We start from the raw sequence: 21499 nt of genomic DNA, 5'->3' as shown, positions 1-21499 counted from the left end.
CGAGCGGCGCCGAGGGGAGGGGGGCCGGCAAAGGGCCAGGGGCGGCGGGCAAAAGGCAAGCCAGCCGCCCGGCAGGCGGGGGGAAAAGGTGGAGACGGGGCCCAAGGGGGGGCGAGGTGCGAGGAAGAGAGACGGAGACAGACAAGGGCCGGGCGGAGAGACCCGCGCGGGACGGGCAGCAGACCCACGAGGAAGGGCAGGGAGGCGCCGGCAGACAGAGACAGAGAGCGAGGGAGGGGCACGACGCAGCAGAGAAAGCAGGCAGCAGAAGAAAGGGAAAAACAAGGACGGGACGAAGGAAAGAGAGGAGGGGGGGGAGGCAGCGAGGGCCAGACCACAGCGCGAGACGGGCCCCGAGGAAAACGAGGGGTGCAGGCAGACCACCCGGGGGGGGGGGCGCAAGGCATCAGGAAAGACCCGGGCCAAACAAAAGGGGGGAGTCGACCGCGGCCCGGGGAGGGGGCTGGGGTGCCGGGGCCTGGGGCAGGCGGCGACCAGCGGAGAGCCGGGCATGGACGAACGGGGGGGCGCGAGGGGGACCAAGCGCGACGGCCGGGTGGAGCGGGGGCGCGGAAAAGGGCGGCCGGGGAGCCCGGAGGGGAAGGGGAGCGGGGGGGAGGGGAGGAGCAAAGAAAGCCCAGGAGGGACGGCGGAGGCCCGAGGAGAGGGAGGTGAAGCAGCAGAAAAGCAGCAGAAGCGGCCAAAGAAAGGACAGCAGAAGGAGAGGAAGGAAAGGCGCGCAGGCGGTGCAGGAGAGGCACAGGGCAGAGGGCGGAGGGAGGCCCACAATGCCAGCGGCCAGGAGGGGGAGGTCGGCGGGAGAGAACCAGGAAGGAAGGGGGGCGAGAGGAGGGGACAAGCGTCTGCGGGGGCGTCGAGGAGGAGGCGAAAGACGAAAGCGGCGGCCGGGGGGAAAGAAAGAGAAAGCCGGGGCGCGAACGCGCAGCCGGGCTGTGCGGAACAACGAACAGGGGAGGAAAGGCCGGACGCACCCGGAGAGGAGAGGGGAAGGGAGATGGGACGCGAAGCCGGGACCCGGAGCGGGCAGCCGACACCGGGAAAGGAGGCGAGGGGAGAAGGGGGCGGGGGGTCAGCAAGTGCGGGCCCAGGCGAGGCGCGGCCAGGCCAAGCCGAGGGACAAACCGGCGTAGGGGCCCGAGCGCGAGTAAGCCACCCGGCGGCCCCAGGCCCGGAAAGCCCGCCCGGTGGGCCAGCCCCGCGGGCGCAACGCGAGGCGGATAGGGCAGCGGCGGGCAGCGGGGGTGACGAACACCGCGCCGCGAAGAAGACAAAGAAAGGGGGAGGCGATGGCCGGGAAGGAAGCAGGAACAACGGAGGAGGGGATAGAGGGAGCAAGAGACGGAGAGGGAGGGAAGGGCCGAGCAAGCAGGGGGGGACCGGCCCGGGGGCCAGGCACGGAGCGCGCAACGGAGGGGGGAGGGGCGGGAAGGCCAGCGCGAGGGGGGGAGGCGAGAAAAGGGGGGGCGGAAGCGCGCGCGACCGGGGCAGGGGCAAAGGAGGGGGAGCGAGGGGACCCAGACGGGAGAGCGCGAGGGCGGGAGGGGGCGGGCGGAGCAAGAGGGGGGGGGGGGGGAGCGCCGGGCAAAGAGGGAGGGGAGCCGAGAGGCGAGGCGGAGGCCGCGGCGGAGCGAGAGGAGGCCCAGCAGGGAAAGGCGACGGCGAAGGAGACAAGGGCGAGGCACCGAACAGGGGCGACCCGCAACCGCCAGCCGGCAGGAGGAAGCGAAAGGCGCGGGGCCGAGGCACGAGGACACGGCGCGCCGACAACGAGCAGCCCCGGACGAGGAAGGGAAAACGCGAGCGCCGCGAGCGAGCGACGAGAGGGAGAGCCCCGGCGGGAGGGCGAGAGGGGAAGAAGCCGGCGGAAAAAGAGAAGCGCGCGAGCGCGCAACGGCGGAGGAAAAGCCAGCAACGGGGAGGAGGCAGGGGGGCGGGCCCCGGGCCGCGGAGGAGGAAGAGAGGGGGGAACCCGAGACAAGGGCGGCGGGCGGCGCGCCCCGAGCGCGAAAGGGGCGGAGGCACGCCACGGGGGACCACGAAACGACGAGCCGGAGCGGAAGGAGGGACGGGAACCCGCAACCGCAGCCGGGGCAAGGCGAGGCGCGACCAGGAAGCGAGGGCCGCCAAGCGGGGCAACAGCAAGCAGCGAAGCACGACGGAGCAAGGCACGGAGCACGGGAGACGGACGACGGCGGGGGGGCCGCCGGACCACAGGCGGGACCGCGAGCGAGCGGACGCGAACACGAGGAGAGAAGGGGGAGGGGGGAGAGGGCGGCGGGGGCCGGCCGGGGCAAGCAAGCGCCGGCCCGCAGGGCCGCGAGGGTGGCGAGGGGGAAGGAGGCGGGGGGCGCGAGGCAAGGGGGGCGGCAGGGCAGGCGCGGAACGGAAGGAGGGCACCGCAAGACCAGACAAGGGGCGCCGCGCAGGCGGCGGCAGCGGGCGGGGAAGGGCAGGCAGGGCCGAAGACGGCCGCGGCGACGAGAAGCAAGCGGCAGCGGCACGCACGAACGGCGTGACGCGGGCAGCAGAAAACGCCGGGCGGCCGCGAATACGCAGCAATGAAAAACGCCGCGGCGCGAACAAGCGGAGGCGAAAGAAGAGAGGGAAGGGCGCAAGGAGCGGGGGCGGGGAGGCGAAGCCCGGGACCGGGGGGGGGGGGGGGCGAAGGCAAAGCCAGGGGAGGGAGGCAAGGGCCGGGCGGCCGCACCACGCCGCGAGGCCAAGGACGGGGGCGAACCGGCAGGCCAGGGTGGTCAGGCCGAGACAGGGCCAGGAGGGGACCGAGCCAAACCCGCCACCGCAGGGGCCAAAGGCAAACGGGGGGGCGGCCGGCGCCGCGCCGCGGGGCGACAGAGGCGAGGCGGGGGACCAGAGAAGAGGGGACAACTGCGGGCGCGGGGCCGGGCGCAAGCGGCCCGGGCGGAGGGAAAGGAGCAAGCCACGCGACGACGGGGACAGATGGCCAGAGAGGAAGGGGCGCAGCCAGCCGCGAGCGAGCCAGGGGGAGGCGGCAGGCAAGGCAGCGGAAAAAGGGAGCCCCGGGCCGGGAGGAAGGGAGAGGGGGGGAAAAACGCCAAAACGAGGGGGCCAAAAAAGCGGACCGGAGAGGAGAGAAAAGGGGGAGAAAGGGGCACCCCGACGAGACCCCGAAACGACAAGCGAGCGCGCAACGGCGGAAAAGCCGGGGGGGCGGCGGCGGGCAGGCGCGGAAAAGCGCGCGGCCGCGCCGCCCGGCGAAAGGCGGCAGTTCAGGAGAGGAGCGGCGGCCGGCGCGCAAGCGCGGGGGGCGCCCGGGGGGGGGGGCAGGGGGGAGCGGCCGCGGCAGGCGGCGGGGGGGCGGAGAGAGGGACCCGACGGGGAGGGCCGAGGGAAAGGGCAGCGCCGAGGCACGGCAAACAGAAAACAAAGAGAGGCGAAAAAGCGGAGGCGGGACGGGGAGAAAGGGGCGGCCAGCGGGGAGGGCAGCGAGCACGGCGGGAAGCCCCGGCGGGGGGGCGGCGGCGGACGCCCCGGCGGCCGAGCGCACACGCCCAAAGCAGAGGGGGAGGGCAGAGGGCAGGGGCCGGGCCGGCAGGGGGCGGGCGAGCCAGAGGGCGGCGGCGGGCAGAGAGAGCGGGGCCGGGGGGAGAGGGGGGCGCCGGGAGGGAGGCCCGGCCGGGGGGGGGGCCGGGAGCGGGCGGGGCCAGCCAGGGCCCGCACGGCGGCAGAAAAGCGGCGGCGGCGAGCGCGCGGCGCAACGCAAGAAAGAAGGCGAACAGGGGCGCGCGACAGCGGGCGGGGAAGGCAGGGAGCGCAGAGCGAGAAGCAGGGGGGGCGGCGGGCACGAGGAAGCCGACGCCCGGCCAGGCCGGGCAAGCGGGAGCCGGCCCGGAGACGCGGGACCGGGGGCGACGGAACCCGGGCGCGGGGGGGCGCCGCGCGCGAGGCGGGCGGAACCGGGGGCGAGAACCGGCGCGCAGAGAGGCCCAAGGCAGCGCCAGCAAGCCGCGGGGAGCCGGGGGGGCAAAGGGCGAGGGCCGGGCGGGGCGGGCCCAAAAACGGGCGGGAGGCGCAGGGGAGAAAGACGCGCCCGCGGCAAGGGGGGACACAGAGGGCCAGCGGCGGGCGGGAGCGCGCGGGCCCGGAGGCCGGCGAGGGCCGGGCGGGGGGGGGCCGCCCGGGGGGGAGGGGAGACCGCGGGGGGCGGGGGGAGAGGAGCGAAGGCAGGCAACGGGGCAGCCAGGCGGCGCCCAGGAGACGGGGCAAGCCGGGCGCGGGGGCCGGCGCGCGGCCAGGGCGCGCCCGCGACGGAGGGGACAGGGGCGGAGAAGACCACGCGAGCAAGAACAAGAAAAAAGGAGCAAGGCCGGGGAAAAGGGGGGGAGCGGGGAAGCAACCGGCGAGCGAGCGAGAGGCGAGAACAGACGGCGAGGGACGGCGGCGCCGAGCGAGGCGAGGAGGGCCGGCGGGGAGACAGCAGAGGAAGACCAGCAGCGCGAGCCGGGGACGAGCGCAGGCAGGCGGGGAACCGGGGGGAGAACCAGGAGCAGGGAGGGAAAGCACCACCGCGAGCAGACAGACGACAGGACACGAAGCGAGAGGGCAGGGGCAACACACACCGAAAGCGCCGACGGGCCGCGGGCAGCCAAGACAACCAAAACCAAACGGGCACGAGAGGCAACAACCGAAGCGACGGGGAGGCCCGAGGGGGCGGCAGCCGCCGAGAAGAGGGAGCAGGACGGAACAAGCGAGGCAGCGCGGCCGGGGAAAGAAAAGGACCGCCGGGGAAAAAAAAAAAAGGAACGCGCGGAACGCGCGAGGCCGGCAGAACAAAGGCGAGGCGGGGCAGGCGGCAGACGAGCGGGCGAAGGCGAGAGACGGCGAGCGAAGGGGCGGCGAGGAGAAAGGCGGAAAGGCGAAGGCCGAGGGAGCGCGGGGCCAAAGGGAACCGGGGACGGGGGGAAACGCGACGAAGGACCGGAGGAAGAAGGAAAAAACGGCCGCGAAAGCCCACGGGAGAAGGGGGGCAGAGGCGAGCAGGAAGCGAACCAGAGCGAAACAGGCAGCGGGCGACGGACAAAGCCGGAAACGGCGACCGGGAGGGCCAGGCCCCGGGGCCCAGGGGGAGGGGAGGCCCGAGGAGGAGCCGACGCAGAGCAGAACGAAACGAGGGGAGGCGCGGGGCCGAAGCAACCGGCGCAGGGCCGGCGGAGAGCCCAAGGCGCCAAGGGGGCCCGCGGGGCCACCCACGACCGGGGCGGGGAGAGAAGCCCGCGCCGGGGGCGGAGGACGGGGAGCGCGGCAGGCCACCGGGGGGGGGGGAGCCGGCCAGGGGCGAGGGGCGGCGGGGAGAGGGAGAGCGGCCCAGAGGCGCGAGAGGGACCGGGGGGGGGGGCGGCGGGCCCCGGGACAGAGGCCGGGCAGGCAGGGGCCGGGGAGGCCAGGGGCCAGGGGAGGGGCGGGGCAAGGCCAGAAAGGGGAACACAGGGAGGCCGCGCGGGCCCGGCCGGCGCGGCAGGGCCGGGCCCGCGGGGGGGGCAGGACGCCAGACGGGCGGGCAGCGAAGCGGACACGGGGGCACGAAGGAGGACGGGGCACCAGGGCCGCGGGCCGCCGCCCGGGCGGCGCCCGCGGAGGGGCGGGACCCCACAAAGGGGGAGGGAGGCGACGGAACAGCGCAGCCAGGGGCGGGGAAGGGCGCCCGCAGCCGAGCCCCAAGGCGGGGGCACCCCGGAGGAGCGGGGGGGGGAAGGGGGACCGCGGACGAGCGGGGCGGGGGAGCAACAGCCGCGGCGGCACAGGACGGACGGAGGGGCGAACAGGGCACACGGGGGCCAAGGAGCCGACAAAGAGACGCCCGAGAGCCAGAAGGAGGAAAGGAAGGGCCAGAGGAAGGGGCGCAGCAGGACAGCGGAAGAGGGCGCGCCCGAAGGAAGAGGGGGGACGAGAAAGGGGAGAAAAAGGGAACGAAAAGAGGAAGAAGAAGGGAAAAGGACAGAGACACGGCCCAACCAGAAAGCAAAGGGCCCACGGAGGGGAGACGGAGGGGAAGCGAGCGCGAAGAGCACAGCGGGGGAAGAAAAGCCAGGGAGAAAAGGAAAGCCAAGGAGAGAGAAGCGGCCCAGGAGCAGCAGGGCAGAGGGAAAAGGAACGAGGAGGCAAGCCCCCCCAGCGGCCGCAGAGCGGGCGCAGCCGACAGGGCAGGAAGCACCGAACCGGCACGCAGGAAGAGGAAGGCGGGGAAAAACGCGGGAGGCAGGAAGGGAAAGACGCGAACCGAAGAGGGAGAGAGGCCCGCAAGCAAAGAGCAGAGAGCCGAAGGGACGGCAAGGGGAAGAAGCGAGGACCCGCGGGAGAGCGTGCGGCGAAGAGGCCAGGGGGGCCGCAAGGAAGGACGGCAGATGCGCCGGCAAAAGGAAGAACAAGCAAAAGCCGGAGGGGGGGAGGCAAAGAAAGGGGAGCACCGGGCGAGCAGGAACAACGCCAGCGGGGACCAGAGGAGCGGCAGGTAAGCAAACGCGGAGACGGGAGGGGGACCCGCCAGAGCAGCGGGGGACCAAGGAGGCGAGCCGAGCGGGGCAGAGGGCCCAACAGCACCAAGAAAAAGGAAAAGACAAGAAGAGGGAGGGCAGGCAAGCGCAGAGGGCAAGAAAGCCAAGAAGTGGCGGGGGGGCACGAGCACGAGCAAAAAGGGGGGAAAGGGACGGGGGGAAAGAGAGGAAAACAACCCGAAAGCCCAGGAGCGAAGCCAAAAGCACCGACGCGAGGGACAGGCAGAGCGGGGAGAGCCGGCGGGGAGCGGCCGGAAGGCGGGGAAACCAGAAAGGAAGGAACAAAGAGGAAGCAAGACCGACGCCCGCCAGCCCAGGAAGAAGGGAAGAGAGGGAGCGCCAGGCACCAACAGGGGCAGAAAAAAAGGAGGAAGGGAGAAAGAACACAGAAAGCGAGGCGAGGCGGAGCCGCAGACAGAGAGGAAAGGAAAAGATGGGACCAAGGCGACGGAGGAAGGGAACCACAAGGAACAGCACGACGGGCGGGCGAGCGAACACGGATGGCAAAGGGAAGGACGAGGCGGACCAAGCGGCGAAGCGAGCGAGCGCCCGGGCAGGCAAGGAGGGGGGGGAAACCGCGCAGGCGAAGGCAGGCGCGCCGAACCGGGCGGGAAGGGTGCCCAGCACACGGCGCACCAACGGGAGCGGCCGCGGGACCGGAGGGGCGAACAGGCGGGAAAAAAGGGAATGGGCGCGCGGGCCGGGGCACGCAAGGGGACGGCAGCGGCCGGGCGGAGGCCCCGGCGGCCCGGACCGAAGGAAAGAGGCCACCGCCGGCCGGAGGAGGCGCAAAGAAGGCGGGCAGGCCGGCCCCCGGGAGGAGGGGAGGAACGACCGAAGCGAAGAAAAGGCGGGAGCAAGCAAAGGGGGACGACGAGCGCGCCCACGCAGCGAACAGAGCGCGCGGGGGCACCGGGGCCACCCGACGAGACCAAAAGAGGGAGGCAGGCGAGACAGAGGGGCGCGGGAAGGGGGGGGGGGGCGGCCCGAGGGGGCGGGGCCCGGCCCCAGAAGGCCCACCGGCGGGGCAGAAGCGCCCGCGCCGACCAGAGGCGAGGGCGCCGGCGGAGCCGGCCCGGACCAGGAGCGCGCCCACACCGGGAGCGGGCGGGAGCGCCGCGCAACGGGGGAGCGAGCGAAAGGCAGGGCGGCACAGCCCCCAACCAAGGGAGGGGGACGGGCAGGAGGGCCCCCCGGAGGCCCGACAGGCGAGGGGGCCCGGGGGGGGAGGAGCGGGGCGAGGCCGGAGCGCCGCGGAGCAACAGCCGCGGCCGGAGTCGGAGCGAGGGACGCGGCAAGGCAGCCGGGACGGCACGGGCGCCAAAAGAAGCCCCAAGAAGCAGCAAACAGGGCCGAGTGAGAGCCAGGGAGCAAGGCGGAGAGAGCAAGCATCGAGCGCCCCGGGGGACGGCAGAAAAAGCAAGCAAAGAGAAGAGCGAGAGAAGTGAAACTGCACGGGGGGGGGAGAGCGCGGGGCCGGCGGGCGAGAAAACGGCCGAAACAACCGGCGACGAACGTACCGAGCAGGGGCAAAAAAGACGAGAAGGAGAAGACAGAAGGGCGAGGGGGAGCAGACAACCAAAAGCAGACAAGGACAGAGCGGCCGGGGAGGGAGGAGAGAGGGGCGACGCCCGAAGAACGCGCGACCGAAGGAAGTGGAGGCACAGGGGGCAGGGAAGCCCCAACGACAAACGAACCGACGGGCGACGCAGGGGCGGGGCGAGCCGCCGGCCGCGAGCGGGAAGACGAAGAGAGCAAAAAGGCCAGGGCCAGAGGCAACAAGCAACGGCGGCGAACGCGACAGACGCGAGAGGGGAGAAGAAAAGCCGGGGGGCGGGAGGAAAGGGACGCGACGCGGCGGCCGGGGCGAACAAGCAACGGCGAAGGAGACGCGGAGAGAGGAGCACAAAAAGAGCGGAGGGAGAAAGAGGGGCGGGGGGGGGGGAGGGAAGCCGCCCGGACGAGCAAAGCAACAAGGAAGAAAACCCCGGGAGAGAGAGGAAATGGCGATACGACCGCGACAGACAACAAGCAAGAGCGGGCAAGGCGAGCAGAGAGGGAGAGCGGAGAGGGAGAAAGAAAAAAGGCCGGAGGCGGGGCAAGACCCAACCCGGAAACAAGGGAGGAGGAGGGAGCAGGGGGAAAGGCCGCCCGGACGACGGACACGGCACACGAACAAAAAGCGGCAAGGGAAAGCAAGCGCCGCAAGGAGTAAAACCCGCGGGAACCGGCGCGACGACCCCGCAAGGCACGACGGGAGCACGCAGGGGCCCGAGAGGGAGGGCGCAACGAGCAGAGCGGGCAGGCCAGAGCAGAGGAAGAGGACGGGGGGGGAGAGACGCAAGGAGAGGGGGGGGGGCGGGAAGGCGCCCAGGAGGAGGCCCGCCCCCGCGGACCAACGCGAGGGGCAGGCGCGAACCGGGGGGGGGAGAGCGGGGGCCGGAAGGAGAGGAGGGGAAAGGACCGGGGCGGGGCACGAGCGGGAGGGCGAACCAGCGCGGCCCAGAGCGCGAAAACACCGGAGGGGAAACGAGCGTGGGACGGGCAAAAGAAAGAGAGAAAGAAGGGGGAGGGGGCGCCGGGGAACGGAGGGCGGGGCGACCAAGCCAGCCAGGGGGGCACGCCGCCCCCGCCGAGCGAGGCGGCGGGAAAAGGCGGGGAAAAGGGGCGAAGGCGACGGCGAAGAGACGCGGGAGGGCCGCAGCGCGGGAGGGGGGCCAGAAGCCAGGCGCAAGCAAAGAGAGAGGAAAGGTGAGAAGGCCCGCGGGGGAGAGGGGCAGGGCGCGAGCCAGACGAAGGGGAGGAAGAAGGAGCAAAGGCGGAAGAGACGGACGGGCGAGACGCGGCCCCGAAACGGGGCCAGGGCAGCGGCCACGGAGGCGGGAGAACGCCGGGAGAGAGAGGCGCCACGGAACGGGCGCAACGCCAAGACCACCGAGCCGGGGGAACGGACGGAACAAACGACGAGAGCCGCCCGACGAAGCCAACGAAAGCCCGGCCGAAGAGAAAAAAGAAAGGGCGGGGAGTGAGGGGGTAGACCAGCCGCCCGGGCGGCACGGCCAGGCAAGCGAGCAGAGAGAGCCGGAAAGAGAGGGGGAGGAGAGCCACGGCAGGCGGGCTGCGGCGGGCGCGAAAGGAGGCGGGGGCGGGAACAGGGGCAAACAGAAAGGCGGGGGGGCGCGATGGCGGCAGACGGGGGCGGACGGAGGAGAGAGAAAAAAGGCGCCAGGGGGCCAGGCGCAGAGGAGGCCGGAAAGGGGAGGGGCAACAGGCGGCACGAAGGGTCAGCAGGCGCCAACAGGAGCGAGCGGGCGGGATGGCGACGGGGGAGAAGCAGCAAATGGCCACAAGGGAAGGAAAAGAGGGGCGGCAGGGAAAGGAGCAAGACCGCGCAACAAACAACGCCGCCGGCCCAGAGGGAGGGCGGACCCAAGGCAAGCGGGGAGGGAACGGGAGGGGGGGGGAGGGGACCGAAGCCGCACCCGGACGGCGGGGGGGGGCGCGGCCGCCGAACCGGACGGGGACGAGGGGTGCCGCAGACAGCGCGGCGCCGAAAACCGGGGGAAGGGGAGGAGAGAGCGGGAAACCGAGCAGCGGCCGGGGGGGGGCGGGGAGAAGCGGGGGAAGAAGCAAGCGGAGCCCCCCCAAAAAAACCAACCCGAGAAGAAAGAGACCCGCCGCCAGAATGAGCGGGTCGAGCAGGCAGGGGGGGGGCGCCGCGGGCGAAAGCCACGCCGCTGGGGGCGGCGCGACAGGGGCGCGCCGGCACCCACCAGCGAGCGGCGGGGCCGGGAGCAGCCGGGCGAACCGGCGGGCGCGGGCGGCGCGGGCAGGGAGAAGCGGGGCCAAGCGGCAGGAGGGGAGGGACAGCGGGGGCCGGAAACCAGAGCAGGGGGCGCGCGCAGAAGGAGAAAAACAGGGGAAATAAAGAGACCACAGCCTGGAAGAGAGGGCGGCGGGGCCGCCGGGGAGCAAGCGCAAACAGGAGGAGGAGACGGAGAGGGGAAAAAGGCCGGGGGGAGAAGAAGCGCGAGAGGCGATGGAGGTGTGAAGCGGCGGATGGCGTGGGCCCCCGGCGGCCGGACCCGGGCAAGGCGGGGGGAAAGAACGCCGAGGAGAAGAAAAAAGAAGGCGGGAAGAGACCCGCCGGGCCCAACCCGAGACACGCGAAGAGCCGGGGAAAACCGGCGCCCAGGGCGAGGCAAGAGAGAGAGAAAGAGACACAGCCCAGGGCACGGAGCGGGGGCGGGCGGAGGGACGGAGGGGGGCGAAGACAAAGAAGGGAGGGAGGGAGACCAAGCAGGCGGCGGACGGCGAGAGCCAAGCGCCGGGGCCCGGCGGAAAGGAAAAAGAAGGGCACGCGCGGCCGGGCGGGAAGGGAGGAGGAGGGAAAGCCGAGGAGGGCAGCGGGCGCCAGACCGCCGGGAAAAGCAGGAAAAAAAACGGCGCGAAGGGGACGAGCCCGCCGGCACCCCAGAAGGAAAGGGGGGAGCGCGGAGGGCGGGGGCGGGGAAGAGGCGGGGGGAGGGGCGCCAGGGAGGGGCCCAGGGAGGCCGAACCGAAACCGGGGCGCGAGAGAGAGCGGGCCAGACACGGAGAAGGGAGGGAGGGAGGCGCGAGAAGAGAGGAGCCGGGGGGGGCCCGCCCGGACCGCCCGGAGCCCACGAGGGAGCGAAAGGGGGAGCGACAGGGGAGCGCACCCGAAGCGCCCCAGCGAGCCGCCGGAGGAGGAGGGGGGGGCAAACCCCGGGGCGAACAGGAGGAGGACGCCAGGCGAAGGGGCCGGGGAGGAGCCACAGCGCAGGGGCAGGCGCCGAGGAGCACAGGGAACGAGCCAGGGGGCGGAGAGCCCGCACAGCCCAGGCACAACGACGCAAGGAGCAGGGGCGCGCGCGACCACGGAGCGAAGAGCCCGGCGGGCGAGCCGCCCACGGGGGGCGCGCGAGGCCAAAAGCGAGAGAAACCCCAGCCCGCGCGGGCCGGGGGGGCCCCCAGGGCGCCACACGGGGGGGGACAGGGGGACGGAAAAAAGGGGAGCCGAGCAACGGGGGCCGACCGAGGAGAAGAAGCGCAGGAGCGGGGGCGGACGGCACCGGCGAGAAACGAAAGAAGACGGCCAGCGCCAAGGGGCACGCAGACGGAGCGCCGGCGGGGGGGGGGGGGAAGCAGGGGCAAACCAAAAGACCCAACAAGCAGGAGCGCGCCCGGAAAAGGAGGGGAGCCAGCCGCACCGGCCAGGACGGCGACCGGGGACGACGGCACGCCAGGCACGAGCCCGGCCGGCGGCAGCCCCCGCCGGGCGGGGAAGGGAACGACGGCGGGCAGGGCCAGCGCCAGAGGGGGACGGGCGGGGGGGACAAGGCCCGGGAACGAAGGCACCGCCGGAGGGCGGACCGGCGAGGACGAGCGAGGCCGGCGGCAGGCAGGCGAGGGGCAGCCGGCAAGCCGAACGGAGGACGGGGGGGGGGGGAGCGCACCCGCGCGGGAGCGCGACCCGGGGGCCCGGCCAGGGGAGCACGGGGGGCGCCCAGGGCAGAAGGGGCAGGAGGACGGACGGCAGCCGCACCGGCCGCCGGCGGAGCACCGGCAGGCGGGCAGGGGGCCAAACGCAACGAGGGCAACGAAACACGAGGGGGGCGCGCGGGGCGGGACGGCACCCAACACCGGACGGCACGAGCGGACGACAGCCAGGCACCACCGGGGGCCGCGGGCCGAAGGCACCCCGCGCGGGCAAGAGGAGGCGCGGCAGGGCAAGCCGGGGAAGGGGCGGCGCGGGGCAGCGAAGGAAACCACAGGCGCCACGCGGGGGCGGGCCCCGGCAAGGCCGGGGAGGGGCAGGCGGGCGAACGGACGCCCCAGGCGGGAGACGGAACGCGGGGAGCGACAGCACGGCACGGGGCGAGACGCACAGCGCCGAGGAGCCAGCGGGGACGGCGAGGACGACGGGGGGAGCGAAGCCCAGGCGCGCCCGAGCGGGCGGCGCGCAGGGGCAGGGGCGGCCCAGCGGAGGGCGGGCGCCGGGGGGGGGCGGGCCGAGCGCGACGCAGGGCACCGCGCCACCGGAAAGGCCCGCGGCCCCGACCGGACGCCAGCGGGGGAGGGGCCACCGCCGGGCCAGGGGGGAGCCCGGGGAGGGGACGGCGGACGGCAAAAGCCACCGACAGACGCGGACGCCCAAGCAGGCCGGAGAACGCGGGCAGCCGCGGGAGGACCGCGGCGGCGGGCACAGAGGGAGCCGAGGCGGAGGCCCCAGAGACCGGCAGGGCGGCGGCGCCGGGAAAAGAAGGGCACGACCCGGGGGCCGGCGACCGCCACGCGGCAGGGCGCCGGCAGGCGGGCGCCCAGGGCGGAAAAGGCCCCACGGCGGCCGCCCGGAGGAGGCGGGGCCGGGGCGCAGGCCCAGGGGGGCGGAGCAGCCGCGCGGACCAGCGACGGAGCGGCGCCGGGGGAAGCGAGGGCCGCACCAACGAGCGAAGCAGACGCGAGCCCCGCCGCGGGCGGAGGCCGCCGGGGGCGCCGCAGCCGACGGGGGAGGAGCAGCCGGGGCCAGCGGGGGGGCCCCGCCAAGGGCAGGGGCGGACGCGGGACGCACCCGGCCGCCACGGGAAACACCACGGCCCGGCCGACGGGCAGGGGGGAAGCAGGCCGCCAGCGGGCAGCCGGAGCCAGGAGCGAACGCGCCAGGAGAGGCAGAGGGGCAGGACGGAGAGCGGCCGGGGGCGGAGACAAAGCGAAGGCGGAAGGGGCGGGCAGGCCAAGGCAGAACGGCGAGCCAGGCGCGGCAGAGGCGCCCCGGAGGGCGCGCCCAGAAAGAGAGCCAGCCCGGCCCCCGCACGGCAAGCCCACGAGCCGCGGAGCCAGGCGCAGGGAAGCACAGCGGGGGGGCAAAGCCAACGAGAAAAACGCACAGGGGACGGAGGGAGAAGCAGGCGCGAACGGAGGACGGCCACCACGGCAAGGGGGAAAAGGGCGAAGAAGCGCGGAGGGGGAGACGGAGGGCCCGCACGGCGGCAGGAAAGGGGCCGACGGGAGGAGGCCGAGGCCGCGCGCCGGAGAGGGGCGGGGAGAAGGAAGGCAGCGGGAGGGGGGGCGAGGAGGCCGGGCAGCAGAGCCGCGAACACGAACAGGCAAACGGGAAAGGGGCACGAAGAGGGAGGACCACAAGACAAAGCAGGGGGGGCAGGCGGGGACGGCGCCCGCGCCCCCCAAAAAAAACCAACCCGGGAGCGCGAGCGCGGCGCGGGCGGCGAGGCCAGCCCAGGCCAGGCCGGGAGAGACGGCGAAGACGAAGCAAGACAAAAGGGGAAGGAGCGGCGGCGGACCAAGCGGCAGACGCCCGGGGCCCGGCAGGCGCGCCCGAAAGGGAAGGGCGCGCGGAGGGACGCGGCGCCCCGACCGAGGCCCACGGCCGCGGGGAGCGCGCGAAACCCAAGAAGGGGGCGGGGCCAACACAACAGGAGGGCCGGCGCCGGCAGGCGAGGCGGACCCGGCCCGGGGGCGGGCGGGGGAAGCCCGGGCCCACCGCGCGCACGGCCCGGCGGGCCGGCAGCGGGAGGGAAGGCGCCCGGGCCGGGGCAAAGACGGGGGGAGGCGGGAGCGACGCCACGAGGAGCGGGACGGACGGAGAGGAGAGCAGCACGACCCCCGCGGGCGGACCGCGAGGGAGGCGGAACGCCACGGCGCCAACGGGCGGGACCGGCGCGGGCGGGGCGCGCAGGGGGGCAGCACGGGGGGGGCGAGCAGCGGAGGCGGACACCCAGGCGCAGGAGGGCAGCCAAAGGGCGGACCCGGAGGCACGAAGGAGGGAAGAAGCCAGCGGCCGAGCAAGGGGAAGGAGGCAACGGAGCAGCGCAGCGGCGGGAGGGAAGACCCGGAGAAAAGCAGAGGGCACGCGCCCGCCCGGAACAAAGAGGAGGCGGGGGCCACGGGGCCACAGAAGAGCCGCCGGGGCGCCACGACAGAGAACACCGACAGAGAGAGGCACACGCCGCCAGGGGAAAGCGGCAGCGGCGGGGGCAGGGGCACGGGGGGAGGAGGCGGGACCAGGCGGGCCGGGCCGCGCGAAAGAAACAGAGCACCGGGCGCGGCGGGAAGGGGGGCGCCGCGGCCCCAAGCACCAGCCGGGGAAAGGCGGCGGGAGACCAGCGGGAGGGCAAGCCCCCCCCGCCGAGGGCCGCGAGCGGCGCGGGAAGAAACGAAGAAGGGAGGGGGAGAAAGGGGCACGCAGCGCGGGGGGAGAAGAGGAAGCCAGCGCAGGGCGGACCCAGGGACGCCGCAGAAGCGGAACGAGAGGGAGAAAGGAAAGAGCCAACCAAGCGCGGGGCGAAAAACGAGGGGGGGGGGGAGGGAAGGCGGAGCCAGAGGGAGAAGGCAAAGCGGGCGGGGCAGGGGCCGGGCAACGGCGGCGGGGGGAGGAAGAGAAAAGCGAGGCAACGGAGAGACGGGCGGGGGAGGAAGGGAAGGCAGGGGGGCCCCACGGAGAGCAGGGAGGCAACCAACCCGGCGGCCGCCGCGGGGAAGGGGGGCCCGAGAGGGGAGAGAGGAGAGGGAAAAAGGACGGAGAGGGAGAAGAAGGCAGGGCAGAGGAGAAGGGGGCAAGAGAAAAAAAAGGGGGGCCGACGGGGGCGCGGAAACAAAGAGAGGGGAAAAAAGGCGGGCGCAGGCAGCGCAGGGGGCGCGAGGGAGAGCGAAAGAAAGGACAAAGCGCGGGGCGGGACAGCGACGGGGGGGACGAGACGAGAAGGGCCAGGAGCGCGAGAGAGAGGCAAACCACGAGGGAGAGACAGGCACGGGGAAGCCGGACAGCGGAGAAGGCGGCGGGACGAAGAAGACGCAGACCGGACGCAGGAGAAAAGGAACGGGAGCAAGGATGGGGGGACCAGCAGGGGCAGGGGGGGGGGCAGAGCGACGCCCGGGCCGCGGGGGCGGGCGAGCGGGAAGAGGGCGGGCGGGGGGGCGGGCCCCCAGCCCGGCGGGCGGCGGAACACGAGAAGGAGGAGGCAAAACAAGAAAGGGACGGGGCAGACCGGGGGCGCGCAAAGAAGAGACCGCAGGGCACCCCCGCGAGCGGAAAAGGGGGAAAGAGGACGCGTGGGGGCGAAGGGGCGGCAGGCCAAAAAAGAGGCAGGGCCCGGCGGGCGCCGCGGCGGCGCGGGCGGGGGCAAGCAGCGGGGGGCGCGGGCCGGAAGGGATGGCACACGGGAGAAGCGGGGGCGGCGCGCGGGCGGCCCAAGAGCAAGACCAGGGAAGAAGAAGGGTCGGGGGGCCAAGGGGCGAGACGCAGCAAAGACGGCGACGCCGGGAGGGGCGAAGGCCGCAAGGCGGCAGGAGGCGAACCCGCGGCACGCGGGCCAAAACAGACACCGCGCGGCGGACAGGGGCCCCAGCGGCCAGGGAGGGGCAACGGCGCAAAGCCAAGGGGGAAGCGGTGACGCCGCGAAGGAGGCGACGGCGCCAAGGGGCGGCCAGCGGCACCCCGGGCGGCCGCCAAGCCACGGCGACGAGCAGGGACGCGCGAAGGAGGGAGGGAAAGCGACGCGACGAGAGGACACCGGTAACAAGCAGAGGAAAAGGAGGAAAGAAAGGAAGGAAGGGCGGGCGAGGGGCCCGCGAGCAAAGCAAGAGCGGGAGGCGAGCGCGAAGGGGGCGGGAGCGGGAGGGACGCGGAAAAGGAGAAGCAGAAGGCAGGGGGGGGGAAAGAAACCAAGGAGGAGAGGCCGCGGGCGCCCGAGCGGGCACGCGAGCGAAGACAGGCAGAAAGGCGGAGCGGGAGCAAGAAAACGGAGGCGCGGGCGAACGCAGCAAGAAAACGCCGGCAACAAGCAACGGCGCCGCGCCAACAAACAACAGAAAAGAAAAGCCAAGAGCACCAGGAGAGGGGGAGGAAGAACAGGAAACGGGCAGAAAAGCGGGCAGGCGGGGAGGAAGAGGAAAGGGAGGGAGGGGAGGGAAGAGGGGACGCAGCCCCGGGGAGACGCGCAGCCGGGGGCGGGCGCGGGAGCGCGGGCAACGAGCAAACGCAGCCGCGGGGCAAGGCGGGGGGAAGACGCACGCGGAAAGGAGGGGGGCAGAAAGGGCGGGAAAAAGGAAGGGGAGCACACGGGGGGGAAAAAGGAGCCGAACCGAGACAGGACGATGGCCAAGGGCGAGGGACCCGGGGCCCGGGCCCACGCACGAAGAAGGGGGCCAAGGCAGCGCCGGCCGGCGGCCCCGACCGAGGCCGGGCCCCCAAGGGAAAGCGGAAGCGCCGCCAGAAAGGGGAGCAGGGGGCGGCGGGGGCCGCGGAGGACGGGAGAGGCCAAGGGCAGCGAACAGACGGGACAAGAGGGCGCGCCGCAGCGAGAGGCGGGGCAAAGAGGAAGGAAAAGGCGCAAGCGCCCACCGCACGGCCGGGAGGGAAGGGGCGGGCAGGGGACCGGGGGGGGGCGGCCGGGGGGAGCAGGGGGACCGAGGAGGAGGCCGCCCCAGGCGGGGAAGAAAAAAAAGCGAGCCAAGAGGCCCCCCGGGAGGAGAGGGGAGGGGAGGGGAGAGGACGAGCGCGAGGAGCCCGAACAAGGCAGCAGCGGGGAGGCGACGCCCCCAGGAAGGAAGGCCGGCACAGCCAAGGCAAGGGGGTAAGGCCAGACAAGAGGGGAAGCCCAGCCGAAGGGCAAAAGAAGGGAGGGCGGGCGACCCCGGAGAGAAGGAGGCGGGGAGGGCGGGCTCGAACGAGAAGGGCAGGCGCGGCGGAGCGGCAGGGGAGCGGGAGCGAGGCGCGACGACAGGAGGAGGCAGGGGACGGACCGGACAGGGGAGGGAGAGAAACGGCGAGCGGCGGAACCGACAACGGGAGAGGGGGGCGGCGGGGGAAAGCCCGCACGCGGGCAAGGAAAGAGAGCCGGAGGAAGAGAAGAAAGAGTGAGCCCGGCCGCCGAGGAGGAAAAAAAGGAGGAAAGAGGAAGGGGGGGGAAGAGGGAAGAAACAGAAAGAGCGGCGGGCGGCATAGGGATGGAAAGACGGGGGGGGAAAAGCGCGGGGTCAAACCAAGAAAGGCAGGGGAGGGGGGGCGGAAAAGGGCGTGCTGGACGATAAAACGAGGGGAGAAATTAGAGCGCGCCGAAAGGAAGCCGGGCGCAACGAGACGAGACCGCAAAAGGGGGCGGCCGGCCGGAGGCGGAGAGAAGAGGCGTGGGCGCGAGGCGGGGAAGAAGGGGCGGAGCGAGGAGAACGAAGAAAGGCGCAAGCGACCGGACGCGGCAGGCGCGGCAAGAGAGAAGGCCACGAGAGCACGGACGGAACGACGAGGAGAGAGAAGAGAAGGACAGGAGGGGACGACGGCGCGCCGACGGAAAGAACGGGAGGGACGAGGAGCGAGAAGGAGAGGCGGGAGGGGAAGAGAGAAGGCGGCGCCCGGAGAGCACAGCGGACGACAGCGAAGGAAAGGGGGGAAGCAGAGAGGAGCATGGGAAGGCGAACGGAAAGGAGGGCAGGGAGGAAGAAAGGCCCGGAGCCAGGGGAAGGCGGGGGAAGAAAGCAAGGGCCAGGGGGAGGAGGAAGCGCGCGGAGCCGAGGAAGACGGAGGGGGCGAGAGACGCCGGGCCGGGGGGAAGAAGGGGAGGCGAAGGGGGGGAGCGGGCGAAGCCGCGGAGGCGGGGCACAGGAAGGAAGCGCGCACCCACAGGAAGCAAGGGAGAGGACCCACCCAGAGGGAGGAAGAAGGGAAGCAGCAAGGGACGGAGAGAAGAGAGAGCAGAAGAAGCGGGCGGGGAGGAAGGGCACGGACGGAGGAAGGGAGGGAAGGAAGGAGGGGGGAAAGAAAAGAAAAAACGGCGGGACGCGCCGCGGGGGCGAGGACAGAAGCGGGGGGGAAAGAAGGGCGGGGGGGCCAAGCAGCCGCGGGCGCCAGAGCCGGGGGGCAAAGAGCAGCGGCGGGGCGCGGGCCCGGGGGAAGGGGGGCAGGAAGGGAAGCGGCAGCCCGGGCGCGAGAAGCGAGGGGGGGGGAAACCAGGGCGAGGGGGCCAAGAGACGGGGCCGCGGGGGAAGCAGAGAGGGCACGGGAGGGAGGGGCAGAGCGAAAAGAGGCAGAGGCCGCGAACAAGAGAAAGGGCGGGGGAAGGGACAGCGGAGAGGAGAAGGAGGCACCGAGGGGGAGGGAAGGGGCGGGGGCAAGACGAAGGGCGGAGAGAGAAAGCAAGGAACGGCACGGCCAACAGGGCCGAGGAAGGGAAGGCGACAGGCAAGGCAAAGGCGCAAGTGGCAGGGAAGCAAGAGAGCAAGAAGGGCCGGACAGGACGAAGGGGCAAGCAGGGGCAGGGGCAGAAGACCGAACAGCCGGGGCGGGGCGCGCAGGGCGGCGGGAAGGCAAGGCAGGGAAAGAAAAGCCCCCGGGAAAGGGAAAGGAAGGAGGCAAGGGGGGCGGGACGGAAAGCGACGCGGAAACCACGGCGGGAAGCGCGAGGCACCGCGCCGGGGGCGCAGGCGGGCGGGCAGCGAGCGGGCGAAACCGCGAAAGAGGGCCGGGGGGCGGCCAAAGAAGGGGAAGGGGACGGGACCGGAAAACAACAGGGGGCCGAAAGGGGCGGGAGGCAAACGGAGAGCGGGGGCCAAAGGGGCGGGGGGGCGGGGAGGCGAGGCAGCGGAAGCAGCGGGCCGCGAAGGGGGCGGGAAGCGCAACCGCCGCAGGGGCAAGGCAAAGAGCCCAAAAGCAGAGAAGGGAAACAGAGGGAGAAAAAGCAAAAAAGGGGAGACAGGGGAGCAGGGCAAGCAACGGCAAAGGGAGGCAGCCAAAGACAGGGCCAGGGCAAGCAAGAGACGAGCAAGAAAGGGAAGCGGAGCAGCCAGGGCGAGGGCGAGCGGAGAGAAGAGAAGAGGGGGGGGAGGAGCGGCAAAAGAGCGAGAGGAAGAGGCAGGCACGCAAAAGGGAAGGAAAGGCGAGGAAGAAAGCGGCGAGCAGAGGGGGCCGAAGGGCCAAACCGGCGGGGAGGGAGCGAGGGGAGGGCACAGGAAGGGAGGGGAGAGGGGGGAGGGGGCAGGGGGCCAGGGCAAAGAAAGAAAGAGAGGGGGAAGAAGCGGGGGAGAGGAAGGGGGAAACGCAGCAGGCGCAGGACCGGAAGACGGCAGGGGCGAAGCCGGGCCCCGCCGAAGCAGCGGAGGCCGGAGGCAGCCGCCAGAGGGAGAGGCCGGAAGGAACGGAGGGAAGGCGCGACAAGAACGGGGCAAAGCAAAGGAGAAACGAACCGAAGCAAGGGGGGGAAGGCGACGAAAGCCACGTGAGAGGGGGGGAAAACAAGCCAGACCGGAGGAGCCAAGAGCGCAGAGAAAGCAAACAAACACAACAGCGCAAACCGCAGAGGGCAGCGAGGCGACAGCGAGAGGGAGAGGGAGAGCCGGGGGGGACGGGCGAGGGGAAGAAGGGGGGGAGGAGCGGCGCCCGGGGGGCGGGGCGGGCGACGAGGGGGGGAACAAAGAGCGACGGAGAGGGGCAGACAAGAAAGGGGCGGGGACGGGAACGGCGCGGGGCGCAGCAAACAAAGGGACGGCGGCGCCGGGCAGAAGGCAAAAAGGCCAGACCCAGGGCGGGGGGGGGGGACCAACCCAACCGGCAGCAAGAACAAGGCGCGCGGGGGGGGGGGGGGGAGCAGAGCAGGCAAAGAAGGAAGCCAACCACAGGCGAGACGGGGGAAAACAACGGGGCGAGAAGGAGCCGGGCGGGGGGAGAGGACCGCGCGCGGACGCGGGAGCGGGCGGAGAGGAAGGCGCCAAGAGGACAAAAAGACGGGAAACGACGGCGTCGGGGAGGACAAGAAAACACGCGGCGGGCCGAGCGCAGGCGCAGAGGGGGAGGCGCGGGTGGAAAAGAAAACCCGCAGAAACGGGAGAGCGGAACAAAGAAAAAGGGGACACGCGCCGCGCCGGGGCGGAGAAAAGAAGGGGGGGACCGGAAGCCGAGCAGAAAAGACGACCGGCCCCAAAAAAAGGGAGGCGGGGCGCCGCGGGCGGGCAGAACAGAGCCGGGAGGCCCGGCGGGCAGAGAAGGCGCGCGCGCGGGCGAAGGAGAGGCAGGGCGGGGACGGGGGGGAGGGACAAGCCGCAGGGAAGAAGCGCGGGGAGGGGCGCGGGGCGGCCAGGACGACGAGGAACAGGCAAAGCAAAAAGGGCCACGGCGAAGGGCGGACCGCAACAGCCGGCGGCCGCAGGGGGGCACGAGCAGGAGGGGAAAGGAACGGAGAAGGGGGGGAACGGGCGCGAACCACAGAGGGGAGCACGCCAGGGCGGCACCGAAGCCGCGGAGGCCGAGGCGGCGCCGAGGCGCGAGCGAGGCCGGCGGGGGCCCCGGCACGGTGGAGGGGCCGGAGCGCGGCAGGAGCACCGGGCGAAGGGGCGGGGGAGCAACGCAAGCGAACCGCCGGACCGGAGGACAGCAGAGGGACAGAAGGGAGAGGGGGGAAGGGGGCCGCGGTGAGCCAGACCCCGGCGTCGGCAGAAGGGGAGGACCGCACCGACCCGGGGGGGCACGAGCTGGGGGCGGGGGCGGAGGGCCGGGGCAAGGGCGCTGAACGCAGTACCCCGGGCGGGGCAGCACCACCGGCCACCGCACAGCGCGGCACAGGGGAACGGGGAACCGCCGGCGGGGCCAGGCAACGACAGGGGGGCGGGAAGCCAGAGCCGAACAGAAGGCAGCAGGCGAGCGGACAACCCGCCAGACAGCCAGCGGGGAGGAGGGCACGACGGGCAAAGACCGGCGTGCGAAAACGCCGCAGGCGCGGAAGCGGCGGGAGGCCTGGCGCCGGGGGAGCAGAGCAGAGGGAGGAAAGGGAGCCCGGACGGGGGAAGAGCCAGGGAGGAGGCCGGGCAGGGGACGGAAAGGGAAGGGGGGCCCGAGGAGAGAAGGGCCCGAGGGAGGTAAAGGGAAGGGCAGAAGCGGGGAAAAAGAGCGCGGAGCCGAGAGAGAGAGAGAGAAAGCGAAAAGG

The 21499-nt window shown here is 73.0% G+C and overlaps 1 protein-coding gene across 1 annotated transcript; it reads left to right on the top strand.

Moving 5' to 3' along the window:
* The first annotated feature begins 511 nt into the window (after positions 1-511).
* On the top strand, positions 512-19802 carry LOC109174296 (ribosome-binding protein 1-like). The gene is made up of 2 exons (XM_019323538.1): positions 512-811; positions 17640-19802. The coding sequence occupies exons 1-2, from the start codon at positions 512-514 to the stop codon at positions 19800-19802; spliced, it is 2463 nt and encodes an 820-aa protein (XP_019179083.1).
* The last annotated feature ends 1697 nt before the right edge of the window (positions 19803-21499 follow it).

The sequence above is a fragment of the Ipomoea nil genome, unplaced genomic scaffold, assembly GCF_001879475.1.
Source record: "Ipomoea nil cultivar Tokyo-kokei standard unplaced genomic scaffold, Asagao_1.1 scaffold0596, whole genome shotgun sequence".
NCBI classification, from domain to species: domain Eukaryota; kingdom Viridiplantae; phylum Streptophyta; class Magnoliopsida; order Solanales; family Convolvulaceae; genus Ipomoea; species Ipomoea nil.
This window is presented reverse-complemented; position numbering and strand designations above follow the sequence as displayed.